Source organism: Canis aureus, chromosome 25 (genome assembly GCF_053574225.1).
Source record: "Canis aureus isolate CA01 chromosome 25, VMU_Caureus_v.1.0, whole genome shotgun sequence".
In the NCBI taxonomy this organism is placed as follows: domain Eukaryota; kingdom Metazoa; phylum Chordata; class Mammalia; order Carnivora; family Canidae; genus Canis; species Canis aureus.
The window spans coordinates 45,022,925-45,035,945 of NC_135635.1; the positions used below are offsets into that span (position 1 = coordinate 45,022,925).

At 47.7% G+C, this 13,021-nt stretch overlaps 1 protein-coding gene across 1 annotated transcript in view; it reads right to left on the minus strand.

Moving 5' to 3' along the window:
* Positions 1-10,590, minus strand: part of CACNA2D4 (calcium voltage-gated channel auxiliary subunit alpha2delta 4) — a 120,655-nt gene extending 110,065 nt beyond the window's left edge. The window contains exons 1-6 of the mRNA XM_077871799.1: positions 10,415-10,590; positions 7,259-7,340; positions 5,401-5,517; positions 4,652-4,711; positions 2,855-3,017; positions 2,356-2,487 (exon numbers count right to left, since the gene is read on the minus strand). Of these exons, the coding sequence (XP_077727925.1) occupies positions 2,356-2,487; positions 2,855-3,017; positions 4,652-4,711; positions 5,401-5,517; positions 7,259-7,340; positions 10,415-10,590 (730 nt within the window). The remainder of the gene's footprint in view (positions 1-2,355; positions 2,488-2,854; positions 3,018-4,651; positions 4,712-5,400; positions 5,518-7,258; positions 7,341-10,414) is intronic.
* Between the last annotated feature and the right edge of the window lie 2,431 nt (positions 10,591-13,021).

The following is a 13,021-nucleotide window of genomic DNA, read 5'->3' on the forward strand; positions in this document are numbered from 1 at the left end:
CACTGAGCCACCCAGGCATCCCAGGTCTATATGGTTTTATAGATGAATCCCTACAAGCTTTCAAGGCAAGAAATCACTCTAACTTATTTAAATGTTTTTAAAAATTGGAAAAAGAGGGAATACTTGCCAGCTTATTCTATGAAGCTAGTATAATTTTGAAAAACAGACAAAGACAGTACCTGAAAAAGAAATTATTAGACCATTTCACTGACCAATGCAAAAAATCCTAAACAAGATACTAGCAAACTAAATCCAGCAATGCATAAAAGACTAATTTGTTATGATTGAGTTAGGTTTTCATAAAAATGTGAAGCTGGGTTAACATTAGAAAAGGCAATAAACAATTATAAGACATAATAGACATTTCACAGAAGAAGAAATACATGCAGCAAATGACATATGAAGAGACATTCAACTTCACAAGTGGAAGAGGAAATGCAATGCCAGACCACAGTGAAGCACCATTTTATACTAAAGTGTTATTATAAAAAATGGTTAACATTTCACAATACCCATGGCTTGAGAAAATGTGGATCAACAGAATCTCTTATTCATGGCTGGTGGGAATATCATTGGTGCCAGCATTTTGGAAAACAATTTTGCACTTTCTTGCCATAGCTGAACAGTTATGAATCTAGCAGTTCCATACCTAGGTATACACCCAAGAGAAGCTCTTACAATATGTCTCAGGACGCATGATAAGAACATTCATAGCAACACTGTTCTTAAAAGTAAAACAAAACAAAACAGAGAAGAAAAACAAAAATTGCAAAACAAAACAAAAACAGAGAAGAAAAACAAAAATTGCAAACAACCCAGATAGGATGAGGAGGATGAATAAACTGATATATTGGCCCCTAAGAATATGATACAGGAACAAAGATGACAAAGTACAGATATATGTGATGACCCAGATGAATGTTGCTAGTATCATACTGAATGAAAAAGCAAGCTCTGAGAGTCTAAACATAAAACCAGTTTAGTAAATTTCAAAAATGAGTGAAACAAATTAATATATTAAGTGGATGTGTATGTGCATTTGTCAATACGAGATAAGACTAAATAACTAAGCAGACAGCCAAAAAATTCAAAGGGAGGGATAAGTTGAGAGTGCAGGATAGCTATTACCTGGTTAGCTGGGGAGGGTGGGATTTGGGGCAGGTTGGGGTCAAGGGCAGATCAGAGGAGGAGCCTATTAAGTAGATAGAGGTTTGTTAACATTCTAGTTTTTGTATTGGTGATGTATATACAAGTATTCATTATATTATTAAAAAGTTAAAAGTAGAATGAAATAAATAGAGATAGGCCTGCATGGACCCATGGGAACAGCATACCATGATCAAGGATTACGGTCAACCCAACCCTGTCCACTTGAGGGCTGACACATATCTGTAAATGTGGGTATGGGTGTGAGAAATTGCCCCCTTCTTTGCATTGTTTGCCTACAAATTGATATCTCTGGAAGCCCTGATGTGACAAAAATATTTGCAGGAATTCTACCCCGGAGAAGACCCAGGAGGCATGTGAGTTGTCTTCAAGCATTTGAAGGGCTATTACATAGAAGAGGGATGAGCTTGCTCATTGAGGCTCTGGAGAGCAGAAAAAGAACCAGTGACTGGTTGTGGATTGGGACAGAGAAACAAGGGTAGGTTAACAATGGGAACCCTATGGGCTTCTGTGGAGGTTCTGGCTTTTCCAGACTGGGGACACAAAGGATCCCTTTAGGATTTCTCTGATTTCCTGACTTAGAAAAACAGGGCAACCTCAAGACTTTACCGACAGAGTGCTAAAATACAAAAATGGGTTGGAGCAGAATGCAAACCTTGTGGTAGATGTTTCTGTTTCCTATTTTTATTGATGGGCAAGGGAGCTTTCCCATGTCACCTATTAAGGTGGCCACTAATCACATACTAATCTGTGACACTTTCTGCATTGCTGTTGAGCACTTCAAGTGAGTATACTCTATTTCTCTAATTAGGATATAAACTTCTTAAGATCAAGACTTGTTTTATCTTACTTTGCATTTTCCATAGTGCTTTTCATGGGACAAGAGTTTAATGTGGGCATTTTGGGGCTGGTTACCATGGTATTTGATAGTTTTATTTATTTATTTATTTATTTTTTTGTTTGATAGTTTTATTCATTCATTCATTCATTCATTCATTCATTTATCAGCTATTTATTGTAAATGTGCTTAACATGTTGTGAAGTGTCAAAATGTGGGTTGGAGATGCTTTCAGTTAGATGCTTTCCATTCACTGGGGGTCTGAGTGCCAGAGTCCATCTTCAATGCCTCAATTGCCTTATTCCCAGAAAAGCCCAGAAGACCATGGAGATGCCTCCCAAAGTCCCTACCTGGATAGATTCTGAAGAATCCAGTGGAGCTGCCAAAATATTGCCAGGTCAGTGTTGGGTCTCTCTGGAAGTTCTCCACAAAAACAGGGTTCAAGGCTTCAGACATGTAGACTCCATTTAAAATGTCTGGGTCTAAAGGGAGAGATTATAGAAGGAACTACTGGGGAAACTAAGTCAGAAGCAACAATGACCAGTTCTTCACCCACTGAACACACACACATAGCCCAACCCGCAGTGATTTTGTTTATAATTGCCTATTATGCTGCACTTGGAACCACACTCACACACTCCATTCCAGTAACACTGATTTTTCTCCCAGCCCTGACTTGTGTAGAATCCTTTCACTTGTTCTCCTCAGTCAAGGAGGTTGGAGAATCCATTTACACTCTGCAGGGCTTCTCAGGAAAATGGAAGCAAAGCATTAAAATGCACAGTACCACCTAGCAAGCACAAACTGTTCAGAAAGAATGCCAAGTCACAGGGTGAGTCGGGGAGCTACCTTTGTTGTACACATTAGTGGGCAGCTGCACGCTGCTGATGGAGGTGTTCACCATCAGGTTGCTGAAGTGAGCATTGGACTCGAGGACAAACTCAGCCCCCAGCTCCACATAGTCACCATTCTCATCCTTCTCGTTGATCAGGACAGAATTGTAGTAGTTAAACTAGGGGCAGACAGGAACAAGTAGGGTAGCCGGTGTGGACACAAGAGACCCACAGGGTGAGAGAGAGAAAGAGAAATGGTGCAGGTCAGAGGAGTCTGACATGAGAGACAGGGTCAGACACACTGACAGCATCCAGACCAGCAACATTTATGAACAATTCAGGCAGTAATCTGCACCACACATACAGACAGTACATATCCAGATATTGGAGTTCTTGGTTGATTCAAATGTTTTTTATATATAAATTGTCTAGATGATTGCTTCAGTTCCCCACTCTGTTGAGCATGTGTGTGTATGACTCGATGAGAGCCAGAGACAGGCAGCCAGAAATCCAAGGTGAGGTAGAGACAGTGACAGCCTCATGGGTACCATCGATTTTTTTCCAGTGTGGGGAGGTTCCTAGGGACCTGGAATGGCCCTGAAAGGTGAGGCTTCTCTCTTTAAGAAAAAGCCTGCAAGGATGCCTGGATGGCTCAGCCACTGAGTGTCTGCCTGCAGCTCAGGGCATGATTCTGGAGTTCCAGGATTGAGTCCCACATTGGGCTCCCGGCAAGGAGCCTGCCTCTTCCTCTGCCACATCTCTGCCTCTCTCTCTCTCTCTCTCTCTGTGTGTGTCTCTCATGAATAAATAAATAAAATCTTTAAAAAAAAGAAAAAAGAAAAAGAAGCAGCATGCAGCCTGGGCCTGAGGCAGCACCAGTGGGTGCCCCCCTCCCATACCCTCTGAGGAGCTACCAGCGTGTTCTCTGGTACTAACATGAGTGTTGGAGGGTCCACTTGGATTACCACACTTAGGGCCATAATCAGACCCTCTTCCACCCTCCCTCCACACCTGGTTCAAATCTTGAACAGCCCCCTTAGGACACCCCTATGTTCCACCCCAGGCCACAACTCTGCCGACAGCAAGAGCTTTCTACATACAGCACATATCCAGCTGTGTCCCTCCCCTGCTCAAATCCTTCAATATGTGCCATTCCAGGCTGAGTTGAGGCCAGATTTCTATCTGTCTATAGTCACTTTCTACCTCACGATCCCCTGGACATACAGAGCTGACCATTAGCAATCTCATCAATCTATTGTTTTCCTATTTCAGTGTCTTTTCTTTTCTGTCAGCTTCTCCATGCCTTTCCTGCTCAGATTCCCCTCAGCCCAAGGCTGGCCCTAATGCCATCCTGTCTGCAGGGGTTTCTGAGCCTCTGCCCCTTCCCTTCTGTGTTCTTGTAAACAGAGTTATATCAACTCTCATGGACCTGTTACATGCCTTATGCTAGAGGTATTTAGTCTATGAGCTTCTTGACTTTTCATCTTTGCAGAAGCTAGCGCACTGTGGTTGGGCAATAAATGTTTGTAGAATGGGTGGCTTGCCACTCTGTCCCCTGCCCCACCCCCCTCCAAGTCTTGATAGTTGTCTCTCCTACCTGGTCCATAAATCTCTTCTCAAAAGACTGAATGGATTTCAGAATCAAACTATAATAGGTTCATACAAATCCTGTGCACAATAAAAGACAATTCTGGCCTTCCCCTCTACTCCACCCCTCCATATCTTGTGTTCAGGTGACCCTGGCCCTTGGTGGGGGTTGGGCCGTTGGTCATTATACCCTCCCAGCAGCAGCTCTGGAAGCAGGAGGACTCACCACCAGCGACTCATTGAATTCATGGTTCAGGTCAGCCTCCTCAGCAGCCTCTACCAGATTCTGCAGGAAGGGAACATGAAAGGGAGAATGAATAGGCAAAACAAGACCAGCAGGTCTTCAAAAATTTCTACTGCTCAGAATATACCCAAGAGAGACACCTGGGTGGCTTGGCGGTTGAGCGTCTGCCTTCCACCCAGGTCATGATCCTGGAGTCTGGGGATCGAGTCCCGCATCAGGTTCCCTGCATGGAGCCTGCTTCTCCCTCTGCCTGTGTCTCTGCCTCTCTCTCTCTCTCTCTCTCTCTCTCTGTTTCTTATGAATAAATGAATAAAATCTTAAAAAAAAAAAAAAGAATATACCCAAGAGAGCTGAAAAGAGGTACTCAAACACTAATTTGTGTACAATTGTTTACAGCAACACTACTCAACAATGGCCAAAAGGTAGATGTATATTACTCAGTGAAAGAAGCCAGTCTGAAAAGGCTACATCCTGCATCCCATGACATTCTGGAAAAGGCAAAGCTATGGAAACAGTAAAAAGATCAGTGGTAGCCAGAGTTTTGTGGGGAGAGAGGGATGAATAGCCAGGAAACAGTATTTTTTAGGGCAGTGAACTTATTATGTATGATCTATAATGGTAGATGCATGTGTCAAAACCTATAGACTGTACCACACTAAGAGTGAACCCTAATGTGTTGCGGGACCTGGGGCGGAAGCCCCTCCCCTGACAAATCACAGAACCTAGAGTACCTTGACAGCCTCTACTTTCCTGCGCAGCATGGCTTCCATGTCCTCTGAGAACTTCTTCACCAGCTCTAAGCCATCCACCTCCATGATATTCAGACTGGGCTCCACATCCTTGTATTTCTGTGCAAGGAAAGTGGGAGAGATGGGCACCTGTTGTCTTATACATGATTGCATGTGGCCTCCATCCCCTCAACTACTTCATTCACATCTGTGAAGTCCTGTTGACTCAACTAGAGGCAAGGACAGATCCTCCTCTTCTTGTATAATCTCCCCCACTAACATTAATAGCTGCCTCTTATCAAAGTTCTCTCTGTTCCAGGAACTCTGGACACACAGAGGTTAATATCCTTAAAAGGGATAGACTGAGGCTCAGAGAGGTCAACAAACTTGACCAAGGTCACACAGCCAGTGAACAGAAGACCTGGGATGGCCCAGGTCTCCCAGATTTCCAACTTCTTTATGGTGCCTCTCTGGGGCTGCTCACAGGGTCTATGAGCTATCAGTTCATCTTTCTGTGATTCCCCATGGTATCAGCCCTGCTGATGCGTGCCCCTGCCCACACCCATGTGAATTGTAACGCTCACTGCCTGGGCAAAGCTTAGCAGCAGCTGCAAGTATTCACAGGAGATATAAACTCTCAGCTACTGTGTGTCACTAATGTCTAATGACCTCATGTGGCAACCTAGTGGCTCTGTGACCTCAGGCGAGTTACTTGGTAAACTCAACTATGAGATGTGGCATTTGCATGGCTTAAGAGCACACTCTAGAATGCTTTTACTGAAAACGGCCGTGTCATCACAGCGATGTCGTTCTCACCCAGCATTGGAGGGCACAAATGAGAAAATCAAACGACATGGTGCTTTATAGGGTGGAAGCTCCACGTGGGTCGGAAGTGGGTTCAGGCTGTCATTGCTGCAGCCGCCTGCAGGGGCCGTGGGACCGGAAGCCGCTCACGCTGGCCCTGTTACTGCCTCCAGCCCCTGTGGCCCGAGGAAGGGGTGCAGTGTGGTCCCGGGCAGGCATAAAAGCCTGAGCTTTGCTCTTAGCAACATTTAGAAAATGGTGAAGATTGTACTCGCTTCATGAAATAGTGGTGAGAATGAAATTGTGAATGTAAGACTCTTAGCAAATGGTAATAATAGAGAATGGCAGGCCATTATTAAAACCGGTCTGCGAGTTACAAATATCAGAGAAAATGAGGTTGTTTATAATCCAGTGAGAGGACAGGCTCAGTGTCAATCTGCAATAAGGCAATTAATCAATAAAGGCGAGGCGGAGCTGGTGCATCGACCGCCCTGTCCACAAGGCCCTGCTTCCTGCCCAGGAGCCAGGGTCACTAGACCTCGGCTAGGGCTCCCTGTGGGCGTCCTCCAGGGTAGGGCATGGCTGGAGGTCCTGAGATAAGGGAAGTGAGTGGGAGGCTCACTCTACTACCAGCCAAGCAGCTCCCACAGGGTGCTTACCTCCTTCACCTTCCTCCCCATCCCCGTTCACAGATGTTAGGTCTGCATCCCACTCTGCTCACACCTGCCCCCTCTCCCTTTATCCTTCACAGAACCCTCCAAATAAATCTCTTGCCCATCTAATTCCATCTTGGCATCAGCTTCTGGAAGATCTGAGCTGACACTCTGCTCTTGGCCACTCCACCGTACTGCCCCCACTGACTTGCTCTGTGACTTGGGCAAATCCCTGGGCCTTAAGTTTCCCCATCTGAAAATGAGGAGAATGGATTAGATGATCTCTAAGACCCCTTACAGCATGGACACTTAGGAATTAGAGGACTCTGCTTCACTACCAGGAGGAAGTCCCTGGCTGCCTGCTTCCTCACCACCCTGTGAGTCCCTGGAAGAGGGTTACTGACCTTCTGCAGCAGGAGAGAGCCTGAGTACTTGGTCACAGTGTTATACAGGTCCCTGCCGAATGTGTCTGCCCATAGCTTCACTCTGCCGGGCAACGAAAGTACGTGTTTATACACATGCACACACACATGCACATAGAAAACAACTATGTACACACACAGACACCCATTGAGACACACAGAGTCACACATAATATCTAGAGATGCACATATATACATGGATGCACCATCCCTCCTGATTGGGACAGGAGATCAAGAGGACCCTTTGAGGGCTCAGCGGCTGCCCTAAGGGGGCAGGGCAGATGAGCAGGAAAGCAAAGCTTGACCTCAAGCTCCCAAGGGTTCTGATTTGTGAGGGGGGAATGGAAAGGAGAGAAGGGGAAGAGCCTGTGGACAGGCTCAGGCCTGGGTGGGGAGTACCCAGAGGATGGAAACAGGAACTGCTTGACCCTACTGAAACTTCTCAATGGCTCTTCAGGGTGTCCTGCTCAAGGTCACTACTGGCTACCAAAACCTCAGTTGAAACTTCAGAGGGGACACGAGGCTGGGGCAGAGGAAGAGGCTCTGAGCTGCTTCTGTGGAGGCGAGAGCAGGCCAGGCAGGGAGGACGTGAGGAGGCCACTCCTTACCCTGGGTGCAGGTAGCCTCATGGAGAAGCCCTGACCTCTCTCATCGGTCCCTGGAAATGCATCAAGATCCTGCCACCTGGGCAGGCTGGTGGTGTCCTGGGATGAGTACACAGGACCTCATCTGAGCATCTCCAGATAGAGCAAAATGAGCTTGTCCACATAATCCTGTCAAGGTTGCATTCATGTAGTCACTCAACCAATAATTACTGAGGTCCTACTATGTGCCAATTATTGTATATAGCACTGGAGCCACATCATAGTCCTTGCCTTTGTAAAACCCTCAGTTAGAGGGCTACTCCTCCACAAACAGATAGCATAATACGTGTTTGCAGGTGAAGGGGTGCCAACAAAGTTTGGGGAGGGGTAGTGGTGGTGCCAGGAGACTTCTTGGGACAAGTGGGATCTGAGTTTTGTGTTAGAAGTTTGGGAGAGTTGTGCCTGCCAAAGAGATCTGGAAGAGATTTCCAGGCAGAGAGTATAGAAGAGCTTGGAGGAGTCAGAAATGACTTCAGATTTCCAGGTTGGGTGGTTGAGCTGATGATGGTATTATTGAATAAAACTAAGAATCTCAGAAAGATTGAGAGGAAAAAGTTGGAGGGTGGAAGGTATCTAGTGTCTCTTGGATTATGTAGAATGCGAGGTTCTTGTTGCAGGCCTACTGAGTGCTATAGGGCAGGTTGTGCACTGTGCAACTCCAGAAGGGACCAATTGCATTATATCTTGAAAGACACACACACTTGAATTTAAAACCTCACGTGATGTTCAGGAAGAGCTGTCCATAGGCAAAGCATACGTGAGTCTAGCAAGTAGAAGCAAGGCTGAGGGTCATTAGTACATAGGTGAGAGTTGAAATTCTGAAGGTAGATGAGCTCTCAAGGAGAGTGTGTAGCATGAGGAGAGCTGTGAGTGGAGGATAAACCCTGGGGAACACCAATCTCAGGAGGCAGGCAGAGGGAAAGGATTGCTTGAGGAGAACAGAAGGTTAATTCAGGGACCCAAGGAGACCCAGGAGGGTGCATTGTTATGGAAGCTGAGGCATGGAGATAAAAAAAAAAAAAAGGGAGTCTAGGGAGATGAGGCCAGGGGTGTCTAGTGGATCGGGCGAGGGAGGAAATCTTTGGAGGTCTTGGAGGGAGTGAATTTGGGAGGGCAGTAGAAGCCTGGGCAGCTGGTGGAGGCTGAGAGCTGCATGGGAAGGGAGGGCATGGCTAGGCACAAGGGAGAGGCAGTCATTGGTGTAGACGTGACCGAGAAGGATTGAGCAGGGGCGAGGGGACGGCTGGCTCCAGGGGAGAGGGCGGGCATAGGGGCGGGTAGGTTTGAGGCCATTAATCTCCGCCAGCTGTCGGGGTTTCTCCTTAGATGGTCCAGTCTGGTTCTCCACAACAAAGGCCTGGATCCCAGCCCCCTTGACTCAGCACTCAGCCTCTTCCTGGCCTTCTCCTTTTCCTGCTAATCCATGTCTGTTCTGGGGGTGGAAAAGTATTCTCAACATCTCCCTCAGCAACAGTTAGTCTTAGAGTCCAGTGGTGGGGGAAGCACAGGTCAGGCTGAGCGGAGTTTAAATAGCAGCGCTTCCATTTCCGGCCTACGTGAACCTGGGCAGGTCACCTAACGGCTCTGAGCTTGTTTGCTCAACTGCACAGCACGGTGCACAGCAGAGGTTCTACAACCCAACGTAGGCAGTGCTGCTGAAATCCACTGCTCCACAAAGCCACACACAGCATGCATTGCTCAGCCTCCGGGTCCCCACTTCTGTTAAGACGTTAGGTTGACAGGTGGCTCTGGGAGCCTGACTCTCATACTGGACTCGAGCGTCTTGGACTTAGGTATGGCCTGAGCGAGCTGCCCCCTTTATTCTAGGGTGTCTGCCCCCCACATATATCAGGCATTTCTTTAATGGGACTGCCAGAGCAAAAGCCTGAACAACAGACACTCCCAGGGAGGTCACGCACCGATTAAACTTTATACTAAAGTGTAAATGACTGACAGCAGATTTTTTTTTCCTGGAGCTGGTCTGAGTGACAGGGGGCCTGGAAGGAGGCAGAAAGGAAAGACTAATATGACCAAAGTCTGATTTTACTCAAACTTACTGCATGAGCCAGTTTAAAACTACTTTACCCTCTCAGGGTGTCAAATTTCCTCACAAGTCCTTGATGAGCCGTGGTGATCATTTTGAGCCAGCCCAGCTCCCACTGCCAGTGGCCTAATCACAGCGATTATCCTGGAAGGAGCATCCCTCCGGCCTGCAGGTGCTCGAGGTGTGCTGCTTGCCATCCTGAGGAGGCAGAGCCCTCGTGATCGCTGTGCCTGAAACCCTTGGGTGTCTGAGGGGTGGCAGGAGGGGCTCCAGAACGGGAGTCAGGTGGGGAGAAGGGGGGCAGCAGGCAGTGCAAGCCCTGAGGGGAGAGCTCTGAGGGAGGCCGGAGGTCAGGGGTAGGACCCGCGGGTCAAGGATGGAGCTCTCCAGGGGGAAGGAGGGGAAGACAGGGCCAGAGGAGTTTAGGGGGGCGCTGAAATTGATGCTTACGTTTCCAGAGGAATCTTGGTCTGCCCACGTGTGGGGGACAAGGAGGTGCTGCAGAGCAGCAGGCACAGGATGACTGCAGTCTTCTGCAGGGAGACGCAGGCCGCTGGCCCCTGGCAGCAGGGCCTCCCACCATGGGGGGTGCTGGTGTCTAGGTGGAACCCCAGGAGTCCCCGCATGGTGTCTTCACTGGGCTCAGCGTGAAGGGAGGGAGAGAAGAGGGCAGCCTCTGACCATCAGCTCCGTCCACTCGTCCCCCAGGTCCTTGGGATGTCCCCAGGCCTTCTGCCTTCCGAGTCCTGGCCAGCCTGGGGTTCCCCAGCTTTCAGTCTGGTCTTGGCTGTGATGGTTGGCGGGGACCGGGGCTTCTCTGTGCCCTGAAGAGAGCTGTGCATAGAGGAGCCACCCCACCTGACCAGCAGGCTCCAGGAGGGCCTGGTGGCTGGGGTGGGGGATGGGGACGGTCGTGACAAAACCATTAATCCACTGGCCTCTCCTCTAATCCGCTGCCTGACAGCAGGGAGGATGAAGTGCAGAAGTGACCTCAGCAGGATTACCCTGATTCCAGAGGACAGGGCTCCGTTCATTTCATTAGGGGTCAGAGCACAACCTCATACCTTAAAGAGGCAGACTCAATCCTGTAGACTTGTTCCTTCTGGACCCAAGGGGAGGAGTGACACTGATCCGAAAACAACAGGAGACATTTGTCCAGCACTCCTGCTTACCAGGAGATGTAATAAATTGGCGTGTTAAACCCCAGAGTCGTCCTGGGAGGTCAGTGTCACCATCCCTGTTTTCAGGGGGCCCTTGAGGGAGGCTAGGTGACCGAGTTGGGACTCATGTCTCCAAGTCTGCTGCCTTTGATGAATTCCTCGATAATGTCAATACCCTCTGGCCCCCACAGCCCGCACATGCTGGGGCACGTATTTGCTGGGAAGCTGGACGCCAACCCCCGTCCCCCCGAATGTTTCTGTAATACACGCTAAAGTAAGATAGTCCAACTACAAGCGACTTCTCTGTCTTGGTGATGTTTGAGTGCCTGTGGGCATTTTGGGGATCCAGCTAAATTGAATTGGGGTAACATTTAATTTGAGCTTAGCGGGAGATATTTCTGTAGCTCACTGCCACTTCCTTGCCTAGACAAGTTATCTGCAAGCATCTGGGTGTGGGAATGGCTTCCAGGAACACTCGGATTACTGCCAGGGCCAGCCCTACTCATCAGGACAGGGGTAGCCTTCGGTTGTCGCGGGGTGAATGTCCCACAGCACCCCCTGTTGGGAGCATGTGGGAGGGCAAGGAAGAATGCCGTTTGGAGCACACTGAGCCAGAAATTAGTTGGGCAGATTCTTCTGAAGAGGAGACCAGTAATATCACCAGCAGAGGCTGTGGTTCTGATCGAGGCCCGGCCAACACAGTTCTCTCGTGTTAGGAAAGTAGTTCATGTTGAATGTACGTAATTACAAACACGTCTTATGTTTTCTTCTCTTTTGATGGGGATTACACAAAACAGAACCTGGCCACAATCCTTGGGTCTGTGGTCCGGTCTGATAGTGGTGCCACCTGAGCACAGCATGGGAAGTCTTAGGGTGCACGGATGTGGATCAGAGTGCCTCTCGGGGTATCTGATGATGTCCTGATGAAATCTGCTGCTTCCAGCGAAATGGCACACGGATTGCCACCAACGCAGAGAAATGCCTGAAGAAGCAAGTGTTCCTAGTGACAAAACTCCTACACGTAGTCATCAATAAGTCAGTGTGTAGCATCAGAGTAATCTGGTTGCATGATTATTTGGTCAATTTAATGTGGCAGCAACTTTTTATATGCATTTGAATTGTTCCTGTGAATGCCTAATCTCAGATGAGTTTTCCATCTTTTTTGGATTACAAATCATAGCAAATTTAGAAAAAAAGTGCTACACGGGCATATGGGGCCATTAATAAGAAGAATCTGTAATTTTCTAGGTTTTATGATTTTTGTGGTATTCATCACCTTAAAATGTATTATTTTGAGCGATTTTTATCCTAAATATTCATTTTATGTCTACTTTTATATTTATAATTTGTATTCCTTTTCTACTGCAAATAACCACCCCCAAATTATGCAAGCTTCTGACCCCACAGAACCTGGCCCCTCACCCCCTTTCTGGCATCTGCTCATTGAAGGCTCTGACTGCCTCCAGCTGTTTTGAAAGAAAACTCTACCTGTGCTCATATTGCTCATTTCACAGATGCAGTAGTGGCCTGGACCCCACCCAGCCCTTCAGACTTGTTGGGAAAGACCTTGAGTTCTTGTAAAGGAAAACACTTGTGTTCTAATGGTGAGTAATGTGATGTCTTTTGAAAGACCTGCTAAGGTAGTTCACCCTACAAGTGCCTAATCAGCTGTCCTGAGAGAAACACCTTTTAAATGACTCTGAAGGGATGCCTGGGTGGCTCAGAGGTTGAGCTTCTGCCTTTGGCTCAGGACATGATCCTAGTCCGGGGATTGAGTCCTGTATCGGGCTCCCTGTGAGGAGCCTGCTTCTCTCTCTGCCTGAGTCTCTGCCTCTCTCTGTGTGTGTCTCATGAATAAATAAATAAAATCTTTAAAAAATGACTCTGAAATATATTG